General features: G+C 35.5%; 1 protein-coding gene across 3 annotated transcripts in view; it reads left to right on the forward strand.

Moving 5' to 3' along the window:
• DYNC2H1 (dynein cytoplasmic 2 heavy chain 1) overlaps positions 1-20,687 on the forward strand; it is a 385,810-nt gene that overhangs the window by 207,437 nt on the left and 157,686 nt on the right. For all 3 annotated transcript variants that reach the window (XM_070473685.1, XM_070473686.1, XM_020900373.2), the window contains 5 exons: positions 7,318-7,383; positions 9,180-9,230; positions 10,005-10,082; positions 11,865-11,996; positions 13,315-13,387. In XM_070473685.1, the coding sequence (XP_070329786.1) occupies positions 7,318-7,383; positions 9,180-9,230; positions 10,005-10,082; positions 11,865-11,996; positions 13,315-13,387 (400 nt within the window). The remainder of the gene's footprint in view (positions 1-7,317; positions 7,384-9,179; positions 9,231-10,004; positions 10,083-11,864; positions 11,997-13,314; positions 13,388-20,687) is intronic.

A 20,687-nucleotide genomic window follows, 5' to 3' on the forward strand; every position in this document is an offset into this window, starting at 1 on the left:
TCTTGTGTTGTTGGAAGAGGGTGTTTGCTATGACCAGTGTGTTCTCTTGGCAGAACTCTATTAGCCTTTGCCCTGCTTCATTCTGTACTCCAAGGCCAAATTTGCCTGTTACTCCAGGTGTTTCTTGACTTCCTACTTTTGCATTCCAGTCCCCTATAATGAAAAGGACATCTTTTCTGGGTGTTAGTTCTAAAAGGTCTTGTAGCTATTCGTAGAACCATTCAACTTCAGCTTCTTCAGCGTTACTGGTTGGGGCATACGCTTGGATTACCGTGATATTGAATGGTTTGCCTTGGAAACGAACTGAGATCATTCTGTCACTTTTGAGATTGCATCCAAGTAGTGCATTTTGGACTCTTTTGTTGACTGTGATGGCTACTCCATTTCTTCTAAGGGATTCCTGCCCACAGTCATAGATATAGTGGTCATCTGAGTTAAATTCACTCATTCCAGTCCATTTTAGTTCGCTGATTCCTAGAATGTTGACATTCACTCTTGCCATCTCCTGTTTCACCACTTCCAATTTGCCTTGATTCATGGACCTAACATTCCAGGTTCCTATGCAATATTGCTGTTTACAGTATCGGACCTTGCTTCTATCACCAGTCCCATACACAACTGGGTATTGTTTTTTCTTTGGCTCCATCCCTTCATTCTTTCTGGAGTTATTTCTCCACTGATCTCCAGTAGCGTATTGGGCACCTACCGACATGGGGAGTTCCTCTTTCAGTATCCTATCATTTTGCCTTCTCATACTGTTCATGGGGTTCTCAAGGCAAGAATACTGAAGTGGTCTGCCATTCCTTTTCCAGTGGACCACATTGTAGGTCTTTAAAGCTGAGATACCTAGTATGGGGTCATACCCTTCATTCCTCAAGAAGAGGTCTGGGTTTTGAATTTTCCTCCTGATTTTGGGTCACTGTTCCAGGGCTGGGTTTTATCACAGGATTGTTCCAGTCTCTCCCACTTTGATGTGGTTTTATTCTCTTTCACCCAGTGTGTGGTAATTGCTCAACCAGTCTTTAGGTATTCAACAGAGGTGTAAGGATCTAAACTTTTGAAATTTTGTTGGGCATTAAATAAATACCCTTCTAAAAGGTTTTTGTGTGTGCTCAGTCACGCAGTCATGTCTGACTCTTTGTAACCCCGAGGACTTTGTAGCCCACCAGGCTCCTCTGTCCATGGAATTTTCCAGGCAAGAATACTGGCATGGATTGCCTGCCAGTTCCTTCTCCAGAGAATCTTCCTGACCCCGGGATCGGATCCACATCTCCTGAAGTCTCCTGCTTTGTAGGCAGATTCTTTACCACTACACCACCTTTTGTTTACCAGTTAATACTCCTACTGATAAGAGTAAAGATACCTTCTTCTTTGTATTTTTGTCAACTCTGGATATTACCATTGTTTTTAGTTTTGTGGTTTATAAATAATATCTTATTTTCCTTTCTTCTCTTTATTTTTAAAGTTGTTTATTTTTACCTTCCTTACTTGCTATATTTGCCTATTTGTGTTTTTAGAATAAGTTTTGCTTTATAGAATGTTTCCTTTAATTGCTCTTTTAATATTTTATTTTTAATCATTGATTTATTTTTAATCTCTATGTTATTTAATTTGTATGATTAGCTTTTTGTCTTAAACTGGAACTCTCTACCCAATAAACAATTGCCCATCCCCCAGCCCCTGGCAACCACCGCCTGCTTTGTCTCTCTATGAATCTGACTGCTCTTGGTACCTCGTAGAAGTTGAGTCATGTACGTATTTGTGCTTTGTAACTGCTTTATTCACTTAGCATAATGTTTTCCAGGTTCGTGCATGTTGTCAATGTGTTTTTTTTTTTTAATTTTTTAATTGAAGGATAATTGCATTACAGAAATTTGTGGTTTTCTGTCATATATCAACAGGAGTTAGGCATGGGGACCCCCATGTACTTCCTGGACCTCCCTTCCATCTGTCCCTCCCGTCTCGCTCCCCATCCCACCCTTCAGCCTGCCGCAGAGCCCCTGTTCGAGCTTCCTGAGTCATATAGACATTCCCATTGGTTATCTATTTTACCTATGGTATTGTGAGTGTCTGTATTACTCTCTCCATACAGCTCCCCTTCTGCCCCTCTCCTCCTCCCTATGTCCATAGGTCTGTTCTCTATGTCTGTTTTTCCACTGCTGCCCTGAAAATAAGTTCATCAGTGCCATCTTTTTAGATTCCATATATATCAGTAAATGTCAGTAAATGATATTTATATTTCCCTTTCTGACTTACTTCATTCTGTGTGATAGACTGTAGGTTCATCCACTTCATTAGAACAGATTTAAGTGTGTTCTTTTCATGATTGAGTAGTATTCCATTGTATATATATACCACATCTTCTTTATCCATTCATCTGTCAATGGACATCTAGTTGCTTCCTTGTTCTAACTATTGTAAATAGTGCTGCAATGAACATTGGGGTGCATCTGCCTTTTTTAGTTTTGATTTCCTCAGAGTATATATGTAGGAGTGGGGTTGCTGGGTCATGTAGTCTTATTTCTACCTTTTTTTTTTCCTTGCCAGCATTTGTTATCTCTTTTCTTTTTCTTTTTTTTTTAATTGAAAGATAATTGCTTTACAGAATTTTGCTGTTTTCTGTCAAACCTCAATGTGAATCAGCCACAGGTATACATATCTCCCCTCCCTTTTGAACCTCCCTCCCACCTCCCTCCCCATCCACCCCTCTAGGTTGATACAGCCCCTGTTTGAGTTTCCTGAGCCAGACAGCAAATTCCCGTGGGCTGTCTATGTTACATATGGTAATGCAAGCTTCCATGTTATTCCTAGCTTTTTAAGGAATCTCCATACCATCTTCCATAGTGGCTGTATCAGTTTACATTCTCACCAGCAATGCAAGAGTGTTCCCTTTTCTCCAACGTATGTTTTAAAATGCCCGTTCTGTCCCCCTTCCGCCCTTAGCCCTCTCCCCTCCCTTTCCGCCGGCCAAGTTCAGGAATACCCTGAACTTGTGTTCTCCGGTCTCACCTCTCTTCATCCCTAAGCAGAAGGACTTTTCCCAGAGACTCTGCCATCCTCATTCACTTAGTGATTCATCTCAGAACCAGAGCCACATGCAGTGCAGTTTCATGTCCAGCAGGGCTGGTCTGAAAGTTTGTGCTTGCACACTGGCTTTTCAGTGGTCGATGTGCATTGAGTTTTCCTGCTCTGGCCGCTCTTGTTTCTCTTGCTTCTGCCAGAGGCCTTGCTGCAGTGCTCCGGGGAGCTCAGGCTGCCGGGGGCCCTGGGGTGGCCTGGGGGTGGTTAGAGTGGTGACCGCAGGCGGCACAGTGAAACATGGAGCTGCTTGATTGCTGCTGGTACTGCCCTGCACGCTGTAGTGTCTGACCCCAGCAGCGAGTGTGAAAGAGCTAGAGAGCACTTGAGGGGCAGAGGCCAGCGCCCGCAGCAGCCCTGGGCGCCGGGCCCAGCAAGTCCTCCTGGGTGTAGCTGTAATCCAGGGAATATACGTTCTTATTTTATTTTTAGTTATTCCTTATATTTACTGATGAGATCTGAGCATTTTTGTTATATTTTAATAATGTAATTAGAGAGTGATACAGTAAGCTTTTCAGTACCAACATGATTTAAAGCCAGCATTTTGTTGCACTACAAAAGGGGATATAGGCTTACTATCCATAACACTTAGTACCCAACTGGAATTTTTCATTAGCTGTCTTGAGTAATACTTTTTGTTGTGAGCAGTTGAAATTATTTTTAAAAGGGCTGTAGTTTGTAATTCTTAAGACAAGTTTTTAATTGATGATGGAATATCTGTTTTGTAAAATCCTTATTTTTATATGAATAATATTAAATCTATTCATAGTGAATTCAGCATTCCATAGTTTCAGTGGTGAATAAAAATGCAGAAAGCACAGCAATTACAAAAATGAGGTAGTAAAATATTCTCAAGATTTCGCACTCTAAGCTTACTCAGGATGGAAACAGTTTCATATTCGAGTGAAAGTTTTGGGGTTTTTAGCAGTCGGCATCGCATTAGACTGAGTGCCAGAGCTTCTCTCATGCTCATTTTGCTGTTGTGTTAGTGACAGTAATGTGACAACAATATACTCTTGAAATAGAGGATTGTTAGTATTCATATCACAGTGAATTGAAAGCATTTTGACCTGGAACAGAAACATGATTGACTTGTAGTAGAAAATTTAGAATTTTAATAAAGTATAAGCCACGTGGAGAAAATTGTCTAGTACTTTCAGTTTAGATTATTTGCTGTATCTTTCTTTTTTTTTTTTTCTTCAAGAGGTCAAAAGTGTTTATTTTAGTAACCTAAGTACTTTAGACCATTATAGGATAAGCAGCACATTTGACTCCCCCAAACTTATGATGATTATAGCAAAACTGTGTCCAAGTTAGTACCTTTACACATCATTTCTTCATCACAGTTTATTGCTTGGAATAGATACAAAATAATGGAATTTGTAGGAATGTTAAATAATTTCCAGCTGTATTGGGCAAGAGTATGGAAGAGTTTAAGGAAATTTTGGGAGACCGTATGAATTTTGATGTTTCCCTGTCCTCATGGAAGTATGTCTACAAGATCTGAAATAGTATAGGAAGACTGTCTCGTGATGAATGAATAGAAGGTTTTTCAAGGAAAGTGCTTCTTCAGCTTGTGCTTATGCAGCTTACCTAGTCTGTTTCTTCAAATGAATTTGCTAGTTCTTTGATTTTTGAATATTAATAGCATGTCATGTTATGTTTATGTTATATATTTATTTTATGTTATTTTATGTTATGTATTTATGTTATATATCATTTAATTTGAATTGCATTTTTCCTATAAAAATGATTTTCTTAAATAAAATAAAATGTGGAAATTCTCTAGTTGCATGTTTAGAAACTATATAACCTGTGGCTATTAAATGACTCTTGATAATTTAGATACTTCTGCTTTGATAACTTAAAAACTTTTAGTATTATATATAACACTTTAGAATTTCTGGAAGTATAGGTGAATGTGCATGGACTGCTTTATTAAAATGTATGATTTAGGTTCAGGCACAAACTTAGGCACTTGTAAGTGCCTAAGATCTATCTTGTATCAACTTCTTTGAGATTAAAACAAGACTTTTCTTCATATGGTAGCATCTATTCATTAAACATATTTGAAAGAAATGAATATTATAAAGTATAAGTCAAATGAATGAATAATACTTTCTACTTCTTGTTAGTCTCTGAGATTTATGGGTTTATGAATTATTTTTGAAATAAATTTCCTTTCCAGTATTATGTAGTATATCTTTTTACTGTAAAGCAGATACTTTTTACCTATCGCCTTTTAAAATTTACAGTGTTCCAGGCACTAAGTCCCTTAACATATTGTTAATTAATTCCTTCAACAGTTCTGTTTTATAAGGGAGGAAATGAAGATATACAGATCTAACCTTTCTCTAGGGTGCTCAGATGTAGTAGGTGTTGTAGCTAGAATTCAAACACATTTTTCATGATGCCAGAGACGTCTTGGTAATAGGATGTCTTTAAAACAAACCATTATATCTGGAAATGTGAATTTTTTTAATCAGCTGTAAAGTAAACTTTGAGATTCCCTCATATTGTATTAATCCTATTCTAATATTCTCTTTTTGAATATTTACTAGAGAGTGTGTGTGCTGCCATGGTGCTATCAGCCAGTGGTCTACTTTTCTTACTGTTTTTCTTTCAACTGGTTAATTATGTAGATGATCAGTTGAAATTTTGCTTATTATATATTATCTTGATATTAAATTATTTTGTAACAGATCCCAAGCAAACTGATATAAATTTAACTTAAAGTAAAACACCCAAATTTTCTGACTCATAAGCTGTGTAGATCCAAGGATATAGTAGGTACAAAATATTTTTAAACCCTGGTTATTGACAGTTTTTTTTTTTAAAACAAGTATTCAGAAAGTTCTTAAGCTTGATTAAATTCATTCTTGATTTTGCTTCTGTATCATTGGAAATAATGTGTTCTCTCTCTGTCAGCAAACTATATTTTTAAGCTTATTCTTGAATTATTGTTATTCCTCTTTATAACATCATTGTTAAATTCTTATGGCAAAAGGGATTCATTAGTACAGCTAGGTACCCAGATTGCTGCCATAAACAGCATTCTTCTGCCATCTCCCAGTTGAAAAATCATAGATTATATCCTGGTTGACCTGGCCTAGATCATATGGCATCTCTTGTACCATTATCTGTGGCATGGTATCTTGACATTGGGCCACCTTGATGATTGGCTTATCTCTTTCCAACAGAAGGATAGTTTTCTTGCAGGCAAGGAGATTACTTGCTGGTAATGTTTATAGGAGAGTGTATATTTTTGTTGTTGTTGAATGTATCTTTTATATATATTGTATCATAATATCCTTCTATTTATCTGTAGGTTTATAATCATACACACCTGTAATATTAGATATGAATAAAGTATGATTTATAATATGGAAAAAGCTAAATAAAGTTTATATTAGAATTCTGTAGGAAAGATGGTGCTTTAGCAGATGGTTTTGTTTATACTGGTAAACTCATTGCTTTTTTGGACAGAAATGACAGAAGCTTATTTTATAAAATTTTAAAAATACATCAAATTAGGAAACAAAAATAACCTGTAATCTCAAAAATAAGTCACTGATAAAAAACTTTATTATCTATTTCTAATTTATTTTGCAGATATATACGCATGTCTGTTTATATTAAAATATTTGTTTAAATAAACAATATGAAGTATGCTATATACTTCGATTTAACTATTATTCATGATAGACTTTTGAACATTCATGTTGTTTCCGTTTTCCCTCCACTATAAAAGCCTTGCAATGAATACTCTCATTTCTTATCTACAGTACATTTGTAATCTCTTTGCACAAATTTCTAGAAATACAGTTTCTTGATTTATGGGCATATAGGATGTTCATGAGCATATAACATACACAATGAGAAATTGAAGATTACTAATGCAAGAGGTTGATCTGGTTTAATAATGTCTAATCTGAACCTCACAGTTGGATTTCATCTAGTTAATCTGTTTTTTGTTGTTGTTATTTGTTTTTTTAAATGAGATATATACACTGATTATTCCTTAGCACTATTTCTAAATATGAAGTCTCTCTCTATACTTACACTGCCAACTTAGAAGCATTGTGCTAGGTAGATGCCATCTGAATGGTCATTTTTATATTGATAAAAGTAGATTTTTAGACAATAGAGTATAGAATTTATGAGCCTGAATTTAAAGACTATGCTTTTCCAGAACCAGACATTTAGAAAAAGCAAAATAATACCTGTTATTCTTTTCAGGCTGATCAGTTGATGTTTGCTTTGCATTTCATTCGAGGATTGCATCCTGAACTTTTTCAAGAAAATGTAAGTGGAAGAATAGGAGGAAAATATTAAGAGTTCCATAGAAATTTGGTAACAGGTGGACTTGTGGTTAGATTAGAAATTGCTTAAGGCTAGAAATTCCATATCAACCTATTCATTTTTTACTTAGAAATTTAGTGTATGATGCTGATTTCCAGTTTTACTCTCCTGTGGTTGAGCCAGATATTCTGAAGGATGATAAGGCAGGGAAAGAACTCTAATTAACCATCCTACCAAGATTTTTCTGAACACAAGTGTACTTTTCCAGGACACCAGAAGAATCAGCCTTATTTTCCTCATCTAAGCACTGGGGCTGATAAATATAAAAATATGAAGCTATACGAGTATACCAGTACATTATTCATTATTTACATTGGCATGCTTAGAATCAGCATGTGAAACAAGAGTGGGTCGTTCTCAGAAACCTCCTTCTTGAGTCTGAAGATTTATATTAATCTTTTGATGTATAATTTATCTTCTTTTGTTTAGTTTATGTATTCATTTCTGATCTGCCATATAACCCACTCTCAGACTTGAAAGAAATGTCCTTTAAGATAGGGCTAAGTCATCCATCTCTGATCTACTTCTAATGTTAAAAAAATTCTTTGTAGGTGATTTTCCTCATTATTCTGCCATTTTCATTAAAGTGGGCTTGCAGTAGCCAGAGTGGCAAGGAATAGTATATGGACAGTGCACTTTGACCTAGTGACCTAGTAACCTTTAACTGTCTATGATCTGATTTTAACTATGCTCTGGGTTCCCCTCATTTGAATACGTGCCATTCTATATGACTGTTCTCTCTCTATTTCTTTCTAACTCCAAACACTCTGGTTGACTTGTATAAATTTCTCCTAAGTTTAACTTGGCTACTTTTATTTATACCATTTACTTTGATGCAGTTCCCTCTTCCTGTATAATACTTTTCATCATGATCAATAAACTGTCATATGAGACTTAATTTTCCCTAGTTTTTCCTCTTGAAGTATAAATAAATTATCATTGGGAAAAGAGAACATTTTTCCTTGACTCACATAAAATAGTAGTAATAATTTGTATTTTATTTATTTGTGACTGTATAACTCCAATAGGAAGAGTGAGTAGAGGTAGGCAGTATGTTGCTTTGGTAGTTTTTCCATATTGCACTCAAATTTTATTATGTTTATGCTGGCCAATGTGTTACATAATATAGTAGTGCCCATAATTATCTGATCGGGTAACCCAGAGTGAAGACATAGGTTTTCAAAGAGCTCTAGATTCTGTAACACTTGCTCAATTTTGATTCCATGAGTTAATTAGGGAAAAAAAGAGTATCAGTGGCCATCTTCTCCCTATACATTGGAAAAGATAAGTTCATGGTGGGACTTTTCTCTATTTTTCCCAGTATACACAATTTTTAAACTTTTGATGCGTCTTACTGCTTATATACTAGTAAAGAATAGCATGTAGTAGGACAAATTAAAGATAATGACAAATGCTAATTATTTGAATAGACATTTTAATGTTTAGATGTTGAGACTCACAAGTGTTTAATATGGTTATATTTTTTTCTTAAAATTATTCTAATATATTTCATTTTAATGTTGGTATAGTACCAACATAATGTTTTATGTTGATATGGTACATGAACTCACTGTTATGATGTTAATGTATTAGGAGTTGGGAAGATATGAAAGGAGTTTTTTCCTCCATGTTTTTTTAGAAAGCTGAATTGTAAGCTGTCTTATGGGGAAATTTTAAAAGATTTGTTAAATGGTTAGACTATTTATCTTTTGTGTGTTTCTCCTATTTTTATTAAATAGGAATGGGATACATTTACAGGTGTGGTTGTTGGAGACATGTTGCGGAAAGTTGTAAGTTAGAGTAATTAAAATTATTATTTCACTCTTAGGGAAAGTAATTCTGGTTTTGCCTTCATGAAATATAATTTGCTTCAGAGTAGTTTTAACTTACTGTTGAAATTATATTTTAATTAGAGGAACATGTCTTTTCCTCTATTGCCCTAATGTAAAATGGACTGATATATTTTTTTTGTCCTTGAGGACATTTTTTTTGAGAATATTTAATTAAACATAAGAAATTAATATGGTTTCTTTTTTCAGCATATGTATTTTGGAACTCTAAGAAAATCAAATCTTGTAGTATAGCTAGGAAAATTTTCTTAAATAAGTGAAATTAAAAAGTACTTCACTTATCTTTTGAAGCTTTATTCAAGTTAGATTTTTTTTCCAGTAGTTTTCTCGACAGGTAATGGATAAAATTATTCTTCAAAGCATGCTATCCAAACTGTAATGGAAAACCTAGATTATGTTGGAAATGCAAAATATAATAAAAAATAATGCAGTTTTATGGTAATTTCATATTACATTTGAATTTTTCTGAAGTTTTACAAAGGAATAAACATTATGAAAATGAATGTTACATTTTTCTAAATCATTATCTATACCTTATGTAGAATTTTATCATATTGATTTGTAAAAAAGACACAAATAAAAAATACATAGAGTGAGGTTCTTTTTACAAAACAAAATAGTGTTCATAAAATTAACTGGTCAATTTAAAAAAATTTTTTTAAAGTGTGAATTTTACCAAATGTACTAAGGGAAATAATTGCTCTTATTAAAAAGGACTCTCAACAAAGAATACGTGATCAACTTCCATCTTGGATAGATCAGGAAAGAAGCTGGGCAGTGGCAACATTAAAGGTATTCCATTCTTACTTTGGAGGATATTTAACTTTTTAATAGTTGCAATTTCTGTTTATATTTTTATATTCTACTGCTTCATACTCGGTGTTGATATTTCTGTGAAAATGACGTAAAATCCATGGGTAAAAGAATATCCAAGAATTATTCTGATTGGCCCTGTAATGAATAATTAATTAATTGAATCTTTCATTCACTGTATAACATATTGAATCTCCATCCTGGTGAAGATTCTGTGCTTTGTACCCATAGGGGATAGAAAGATAAGTAAATGAAATGTCCTCTAATAAGATATGTGGACACCTTATTAATAGGGTAATTTAGGATCAGTAATAAAATACAATATGATACTTATGTTGAAAAGGTTTCAAAATCAAATTATTTCTCTCACTTATGTTCACCTTTTATTATCTTTCACACTCAACTCTTCGCCTAGGGTAGGAAACATTTTTTTTAAACAATTTACTAGAATGCAAAAAATCAATAATTATAAAAAATAGTAAGAATTTGAAGGTATTTCTGGATTATTGGGCAGGACCTGTGAACTATTTCATGAGCTTCTAATGGAAAATTAATATTAATCATATGGTACAGTTAAAATTGTTTGAGCAATTGATCTACTGAGAGGTTATCCTTGGGGAAAAATCTTAACTGTATTAACCTATAAAAATATAGTTTTTTTTTCACATACTGATTTCTTGTTAACTAAAGAAGTGCAAAACATTGAGGAAAGGCAGCTTTCCTCTTCAGAGAATGTTTATAATATTTATTAATGTTTTATTGTCATTTTAGTTTATTAAAACATTTTCAAATGAACTACTTAATTATCACACAAATCTTAAAAGGAAGATAGTATTAACTTTCTTTTTATGGATAAGAATTGAGAATCTATGCAGTGAATTGCTAAATGATTGAACCTGAATTTTCACTTAAATTTCATACATATTTTTGAGGACTTGTTACATGCCAGACATCGTATTAAATGCTTCAGATGTATTATCTTACTTTATTATCATGATAATGTATTCAGGAGGTCATAATTATGCCTGTTTTTGAGAAGGCTGAGGTGTAGACAAGTTAAATAATTTACCTAAGATCAAGTAGCTGGGAAGTTTTGAAACTGTGATTTTAATTTGAGCATTCTATTACCACAGTCCATGCCTTTGTTATAGGTTTTCCAAATATAGTGGGTTTTTCCCCACTCTTTTTTCCCCTCTCTTCTTTCCCCTCCCCACCTTCTTATGTTTGAGGTATTACACAGAATTTAAAAATGGATCTTCTCATTAGATATTTTGAACATTGCTACCCATTTCACAGATGAAGTAGCTAAGGCATAAAATGATATAGTCACTTATGGTCACTTAGAAAATAAAGAGTTGAAGTTGTAACTAGGCATGTTTTTACAATCTAACATGGAACTCTATTTGTGGCAGTGTTTAAGATTTGTACTTGGTTTTAGTGAAAGTATTCTTTTCTCCACAAGGTGGAGATAGGTACACATGTTTTTACATAGAGAAAAGATTTGTTAATGTACAAGAATTGATGTCGTATTACTTCAGAAATACTTGCTTTTAATTCTGGATTAGATATATGTACCATACTATTTCTGACTTAGACATGATTGAATAAGCCAACATCATTTAGAAAATATAATATCTATCAGGAATTTCCACTTACATTTTTTAGTGTGCATATATGTGCATGTATTTAGTATGTCTGTATGTCTGTATTTATATTTGTTTGTTGCTCACTTTTTATTTTTTATTTATTTTTATTTTTTAGATTGCTCTTCCCAGTCTTTATCAGACCCTGTGCTTTGAAGATGTAGCTTTGTGGCGTACCTATTATCATAATTCAATGTGTGAGCAAGAGTTTCCATCTATTCTTATAAAGAAAGTTTCTTTATTTCAGCAGGTAAATTATCTAAACGCATAAAAGTATGAAATGTTTCTCTTATTGTTCAGAAGCCATTTAAATAAAAGCTTTGCCCACAGGGTGTCACTTAACCTTGGGACGTCCATGGGAAAGGTTTCTCGGGTCTTGCCACCTTATCCAGACAGGGTAGTCCCGGGCAGTGTTTCTGGGCAGCGTATCTCCCACCAAGCTTTTATTACTCCCCCTGCCTCCGCCCCAAGGGGGATCTTGGAATAGAGTATCTGTATAGAGAGATTAAGATATTTATTGTTCAGGTTCTTCACACATTTCCCAGGGTTCTAAGGAAAAGAAAGACCTTATGCTGAGGAACAGGGAGCTTGTACCCTGTTGGCTAGACCAAATCTTAGCGTTGGAGAGGACATGGGAGTTGATGCTCCAGGAGATGACCCTTCTGTTTATGTGTGTACACATCTTCAGTGCTGAGTCATGTCCAAATCTTTGCAACCCCATGGATGGCAGCCCGCCAGTCTCTTCTTTTTATGGATTTCTCCAGGCAAGAATACCCGAGTGGTTGCAATTTCCTTCTCCCAGGGATCAAACCCGCATCTCCTGCGTCGGCAGGCGGGTTCTTTATCACTTTGCCCTTTCTCTTCACTGTGCTGTTGTTGTGGTTCTGTCCCCTTTGTCTTCTCCTTTTGAAGTTCTGTTTCTTCAGGTGTGTTTAAGAAAAAGAAAAAAAATAAAAACTTCTTTTGAAAACTTAAGCATCTAGAACTAGATAAACGTGATTCAGCATAAAATTGGTGATTTGAAAAATTTAGGAGTCTTATGCCTCTGCACTGCTGTCACCAGGAATGCCTCAGCTACAGACTCTAATTTTCACTTGTCATTGGGCCCTTTGCTAGCTTCTGAAGACAGCTAGCACTGTGACCAGTACATGCTGATGTTTACCTTTGATAATAGATCTGAGGGTTTCCCGGGTGGCTGAGTGATAAGGAACCTGCCTGCCAAGCAGAAGATGTGGTTTCGATTCCTGGGCTGGGAAGATCCCCTGGAGAAAGAAATGGCCCTCTAGTATACTTGCCTAAGAAATTCCATAGACAGAGGAGCCTGGCGGGCTACAGTCCAAGAGGCAGCGAGAGTTGGACACGACTTACAGACTAAATAACAGCAATAGATCTGATGGATTTTAGTAATATTTTGGCTATTAAAGAAATGTATTTTTATAGACCTATTATGACAGTTTTTGGCATAGGAAATATTGTGGTAAGCATTTTTTAAATTAATTAGCATCATTGTTCAGTTACAGTTGTTGTGGGAACTTTATTATTTAAAATACTCTGCACTTTATTTTAAGGTTCTTGTGGTACAGGCTCTCAGACCAGACAGACTGCAAAGTGCCATGGCCCTATTTGCATGTAAAACTCTGGGTAAGTACACTTCTTCTCTCGACCTAGACCACTGACCTGAATCATTTGTTTTTTTTAATTAATCTTTATTGGAGTATAGTTGATATACCATGTTGCTATAAAGTAAAGTGAACCAGTTATACATATATCCACTTTTTAAAACTTGTTTTCCTGTGTAGGTCATTGCAGAGTGCTGAGTAGTGTTCATTTCTCTACAGTAGGTTTTATTAGTCATCTGTTTTATTTGTGTAGTGGGTATATGGGCTTCCCACGTGACACTAGTGGTAAATGACCTACCTGCCAATGCAGGAGATGCAAGAGACACTGGTTTGACCCCTTGGTTGGGAAGACCCACTGGAGGAGAAAGTGGCAAGCTCCTCCAGTATCCTTGCTTGGAAAATTCCATGGACAGATGAGCCTGGTGGACTATAGTTCATGGGACTGTGAAGAGTCAGACAAGATGGGAAAACATGCACAATGTATGTGTCAACCCCAATCTCCTAATTTATTCCCCCCTTTCCTCCTTTGTGACCATAATTTTGTTTTTCTACACCTGTGGCTCTGTATCTGCTCTGTAAATAAGTAGATTTAAACCAGTTTTTTTTAGATTCCAAATATAAGTGAGATCATATAGTATTTGTCTTTCTCTGTCTGACTTCACTCAGTATGATAATCTCGAGGTTCATCCATGTTGTTGCAAATCACATTATTTTATTTTTTTGTGACTAAGTAATTATATATACACACCACCTTTTCTTTATCCATTCTTCTCTTGATCCACATTTAGCTTGCTGTCATGTCCTGGCTGTCGTAAATAGTGCTGCAGTGAACACTGGGGTGCATTTATCTTTTTGAATTTTTTTTTCTGGGCATATGCCCAGCAGTGGGATTGTTGGATCATCCTGTGGCCCTGTTTCAGTTTTTTAAGATATCTCCATACTGTTCTCTATAGTGGCTGTATCAATTTACACTCCCATCAAAGTGTAGGAGGATTCCCTGTTCTCCACACTGTCCCCAGCATTTATGGTTTGTAGATTTTTTGATAATGGCCATTCCAACTGGTGTGAGGTGATACCTCATGTAGTTTTGATTTGCATTTCTCTAATAATTAGTGATGCTGAGCATCTTTCGTATGATTCTTGGCCATCTGTATGTTTTCTTTGGGGCAGAGGCTCTAAATTATTTGTTTTTAATTTACATTTTATTTTATGCTGACCTTAGTTTAGAAAGATTATACACTTTCCCCCTGTATCCTATTTGTCTTACAACTCTACTTGGTTTAAAGAAATATTTGTTTGTGTTGGATATGACCATAATTAATTTTGTGTTAAATTTGATGCATAGTTGGCATCCTATACTTAGCTAGGATGTTTGAACTTTTAAAAATTCTTTTCTTATGAAAGCACTAGAGTTTTTAGACATTCATCTATGATTAGAATTTCAAAGCAGGGCATCAGATATTTGATTTAGATGAAATTAAATATACAGATTCCATGTGTATGTGCTAAGTCACTTCGGTCGTATCTGACTCTTTGAGACCATATCAACTGTAGCCCGCCAGGGTCCTCTATCCATGGGATTTCCCAGGCAAGAATGCCGGAGAGGGTTGTCGTTTCCTCCTCCAGACCCAGACCTTCCTGACCCAGAGATTGAACCCATGTCTCCTGCAGCTCCTGCGTTGGCAGGAGGGTTCTTTACCACTAGCACTACCTTAGACATCCCAGAGTCCTAGATAATAAAGCCTTCAAAATGAGTTATTTTTGCTGTAAAACAAAACTAGTTTGTATATCTTTAGTTTGTAAACATCTGTGCAGTATGTATTTAAGTCTTTTAATTAGTCTTAAAGGACCATTTAAAGTTATCACTCATTTGAAAATAGCATACCATATTAACATTTGTACTAGAATAGTTTGGAAAAACTATGTCAAGGAGAATATGAAAAGAATTTTACTTGAAGCTCAGAGTCATCCAAGGATAATAGATTTTTGTTATTCTAAACCACAGGAGGTTTTAGATTTATGTTGGAAATATGTTGGCACAATTAAAATAGTCTGCTGACAATTTTTTCTAGAAATTCTTCATTTATATTTACTTTTTCCAGATAATGTATATGAAATATTATATATAAACTGTGTTTAATCAAAGCTTATGTATATTTCAATCAAGTAAACCTAACATATGCATGTTTTCTCTATATTTGAATTTCTCGTATAAATAAGCTAGCACAGTGTTTTATGAAATTGAAAAATATACCGGGCCTTCCATGCTTATCACTGAAAAACTTCACAGTACCAAATAATCATTCTGTTTTTAATATGTAAAACTATTATATTCAGATATATCAGGGTATTATTTTGAAAAATTATGTCTTCACTCAAAGGATTAATTTTGCCCTAGTGAACTCATTCTTTCATTAAACATGAATGTTTATAACAATAATAATTATAGCTAATATTTTAATAGCTCTACTATATGCCAGGTATGTCTTAAGTGCTGTATAATTTAATCCTCACAGCAACCATATGAGAGGCTATTTTTATGTCCATTTAAAAATGAGGAAACAAGATCACACAACTAAATGATAGAATTCAAACCCAGCTCCAAAGTCAGTGCTCTTTAAGTACTGAAGGACTCAAAATTTATTCTCAGTTTAGAGAGATGTTCTTGGCAGATACTAACATAAAAAGTCTACCTCACCCTTGGATGAGGTTTTTCCATATGCACCTCCATTTCCACTCTTCCCTGTGTCAGTTTTCCAGGGCTGCCCTCAGGACCACAGGCGGGGTGGATTAAAACAACAGACGTGTGTGGTGGAAGTTAGAAGTCTGAAATCAAGACTTTGGCAAGGCCATGTTTCCTCTGAAGCCTGTAGAGGATCCTTCCTTGCCTTTTCACAGATCCTGGTGGTTGCTTGCAATCTTCCGTGTTCCTTGGCGTGTAAGGGTGTATCATTTGAGTATTTGTCTTCATTATCACTTGACATTTGCCCTGTGTGTTTCAGAATTCACACAGCTGTCTTCCTGTAGGGAAAGCAGTTGTATTTAATTGGGAGTTCACCTTAGTTCAGTCTGAACTCATCTGAAGTTAACTTACTATATCTACAATGACCCTGTTTCCAATCAGGTCATCTTCTGAGGTCCTGAGGTTACGCCTTCAGCATGTTACTTTTGGGGGGCTACATTTCAGCCCATTATGCTCACTAACCCAATGTTTCACCTAATGGCTATTTTCTGTTTTGGCAAGATGTCCTTTATCCCTGTGGGTATACTTGCACACGTGTTCACACATATGCATGCAAATATTTTTGAGGCTCCATTTAGAATGGTCACTTGTCTGGTTAGTGAATAGTATGTCAAAATATGTCTATGGATATACTTTTTGCTTCCCTTTTGTTTAGCATGGAGAGAAAATATCCCTATTTATGCATCCCTGTTGAATGTTTATTTGCTAGGTAATTTTTACTCATGTCTGATAGACTGTTTATCTACCTAACTCTTGGTTAGAAAAAAGTAGGGGTGGTTCTGGGCCAGTTGGTTTCATGGACTCAGATAACAGCGGAGGTTGCCTTCCTAGGTTCCAGCCTTGTAGTTTCTCTCTGCACTTCTCTACCCCCTTCTCTCTCGGCCCATCTTTGTTTCTTCCTTTTTCTTTAGTCTCTCTGATTCCTGCTTATGTGTTGCCCTTAGTCTCATGGTTCATATATATGCTGAAGGATAAAGCTACTGATATCCTAGCATGTAGGTTAAAGCTTGTAGTGAACGAAAACTTTCTTTACAAATTTTATTGTAAAAAACTCTATACAGAAGGACTCTGATTTGCTTGCCTGGGTAACATATTCACTTCTGCAGCTAATTGCAGCAGTAATATCTGAAACAGGATTTTTCCCCAAAGAAGTCACGGGTAGAGTGGGCTGTACTCAGAAATGAGGGGAAGGGTTGCAGGTACAAAGCAACAGGTACCCATCATAGTCAAATTACATATGATCTGTTGTAGCTGATTTTCATATTTAAGTAATAGTTGAGCCATTAATTTGTAAAGTACATTTTGAGAATCTGGCTCCTGTAAGAGTTATAAATCAGTTCAGTTTAGTTCAGTCACTCAGTCGTGTCCGACTCTTTGCGACCCCATGAACTGCAGCACACCAGGCCTTCCTGTCTATTGTCAACTCCTGGAGTTTACTCAAACTCATGTCCATTGAGTCAGTGATGCCATCCAGCCGTCTCATCCTCTGTCGTCCCCTTCTCCTCCTGCCTTCAGTCTTTCCCAGCATCAGGGTCTTTTCCAATGAGTCAACTCTTTGTATCAGGTGGCCAAAGTATTGGAGCTTCAGTCTCAGCATCAGTCCTTCCAATGAACACCCAGGACTGATCTCCTTTAGGATGGACTGGTTGGATCTCCTTGCAGTCCAAGGGACTCTCAAGAGTCTCCTCCAACACCACAGTTCAAAAGCATCAATTCTTCAGTGCTCAGCTTTCTTTTTAGTCCAACTCACATCCATACATGACTACTGGAAAAACCATAGCTTTGACTAGACAAACCTTTTTTGGCAATGTAATGTCTCTGCTTTTGAATATGCTGTCTAGGTTGGTCATAGCATTTCTTCCAAGGAGCAAGTGTCTTTTAGTTTCATGGCTGCAATCACCATCTGCAGTGATTTTGGAGCCCAACAAAATAAAGTCTCTTACTATTTCCATTGTTTCCCCATCTATTTGCCATGAAGTGATGCCTTGATCTTAGTTGTCCTGTCTACTTGTTGTTTTTTTTCTTTCTTTTTAAATGGTTGTCTCCTCTGTATCATTCAAATGTTAACATTTTCAGAGGCTTTTCTGCGTCATCTAATCAGTACCAACACATCTACCTGCTTTAATTCTTTACCCACTTCATAACACTAACTATTTCTTGCTCATTTATGCACTTTCTGTATGTTTGTATAAGTGAAATGCAAGTTTAAGTAAAATGAGGCAATTGCAGAAAGGTTCTCAGTAGACTCTTCTTTCCTCACCCGTTTAGTCATTGAAAATATCCTCTTTGTGCCGCAACGCACGTGACCTTTCTCACTGAATCTGTCGTTTGACCCCCTGTCTATCCTCCGGAGTACTTCTGTATTGTACTATGTCATCTCTGGGTTAAATGATATTTAAGTTTTAATGAAATTAAGTGAAAAACCTCATAATATTCACATATTCAAATTCTTTGAAAGTTTAATATACTTCTAAAATTATACATTTCTAAGCAAAAGTTATATATACTGGTGTATGGCTGGGTGACTGTTTGGTCAAGTGGTTTTATCAATGCAGTTTTTATATAAAATGGGGCACTTTATTTCATGAATAAGTTTTAAAAGTTCATACTGCTGGAAAATGACAAGCACTTATCTCTTTAATCAAATTTTAGAGGTTTGATTTCAAGTGTAATTTCTCGAGCATCATTCATATGGAAAAATTTTTATTAAGTTTTAGCAATCCTGTTTATAATCTATAAACTTTAAAATAGTAACTTATAAAGATGCACTTATGAAAGTAGTTTTGCTTTGAGGATTTAAGTTAGCAGAGCAATCCTTAAAACTTCAGGCATGCTGCTTTAATGTAGGGCCTCCCAGCTTCAATATAATCCTGCAGACCAAGCCTTGTATACTAGCACAGTCTACTGCATTACTTTTTAAAAATAGCAGTTGCCAGATGCAGATATTCTAACTTCTGTAATTCTGATTTAGTAACTATTTTGAGTACAACACCATGCTGTCTGTATTAAGGTATTAAAGAGATGTGTTCACAGATGATGCAGAAGTTTCTTCATCAAAACTTCTTTTTGGGCCTTGAAACTTTCCCTAGTTTTACACTCCTCTATTCTTATTCACTGGCATTAGGAAATATTTGTTCATTTCTATTGCTGTGGTAACAAAGTTACCACAAGTTAGCAGCTTAGAACAACCCCCGCTTGTTATCTCCTAGTTGTGTGGGTCAGAAGTCTGGTAGGCGCTCCTGGTTTCTCTGATCCAAGTCGCACAGGGTTAAATCCAGGTGTTGGTCGCTTGGACTCTTACTGGGAAGTTCTGGGAAGAATCCAGTTCCAAACTCATTCAGCTGAACTTGCCCCATGCAGTTGGAGAGTCACGGTTGTTGCTGTCATTTGGAGGTTGTAGAAGCCTGTCTCAGGTCTTAGAAGCTTCTTGCATTCTTTGATTGGCTCTGTGCCCCTCCTTCCTTCTTCATAGCCAGCAGCGGAGACCGATTTACCCTCCACTTCACCTCTCTGACAGCCCCTCTGCCTCATCTTCGAGCTCCTCCTTCAGGCCGCATCTCTCTGACTTTCAGCTGGAGAAAGTTTTCTGCTTTCCAAGGCTTAAATGATTAAATTGGCAGCCTTGGCTAATCCAGGATAATCTTATTTTAAGATCCATAACCTTAGTTACATCTGCAAAATCCTTTGACAGGAATACCTAGGTTAGTGTTTGATTGAGCAACTGAGGGTAGAATCTTGAATATTTTTGGAATTTTACTGTCACAAAATGTTTGACATTTTTTGTTTGTTTCCTGGCTTGAGTATTATTCCATTTCTAGAGATTGTCTTCCTGTTTAATTGGTTGATGTGTATTAGGTTAGATAGTGGTCGTTGATTTTCCTTCTTTTTATTGATATTTATGTTACATTTTTTAGTTGTCTTTTCTCTCTATTAAAGGAAGAGTAATTTTCTTGTCTTTTAGGGAGAATGAGATGAATGAGAAAGAGTGAATCAGTTATACTTACTACTTAAAATAGTTTGATATTAATTTGCTGCTTTCTTTAGTTTCTTTACTCTTTACTTACTTTACTCTTTTCTTTACCTGTACCTGAAAATTACAGGAGTAATATTCTTTCCTTTTTAAATTGCAAATTATTTATTTTTAAATTTCTTAATATTTTATCTCAGTAAATAAAATACAATGAAGGTTAAAGTGATTTCTTTGGCTTACTATTAGTTCCTTTTTTCTTTTGGAAGAATTTGTATATTTTAACTGTCAAGGTCAAAATACAAGACCCTAATGATTTACAAGTAGTTCTACACTATGAAAATTGACAATGCAATGAACATTTTTGGCTCTTTACCGTTACTGAATAGTTTTGAATGATTGACACTGACAGTTCAAATGCTATCATGAGTCAAAATTAATTGGGTTATTAAAACCCAATTAATAAAACTAAGTTCATATGAAATGCCATGTGGTTTTTATTGGAGTTTTGTGGGTGGAATGGCTAACATGCAATTCCCAGTAATAAGAGTGTCACCTGTGTTATCTTAAATGGTAAATTATTTCTCATGAGTTTTTTCTTTAATTTAAAAT

The sequence above is a fragment of the Odocoileus virginianus genome, chromosome 10 (genome assembly GCF_023699985.2).
Source record: "Odocoileus virginianus isolate 20LAN1187 ecotype Illinois chromosome 10, Ovbor_1.2, whole genome shotgun sequence".
NCBI lineage: Eukaryota > Metazoa > Chordata > Mammalia > Artiodactyla > Cervidae > Odocoileus > Odocoileus virginianus.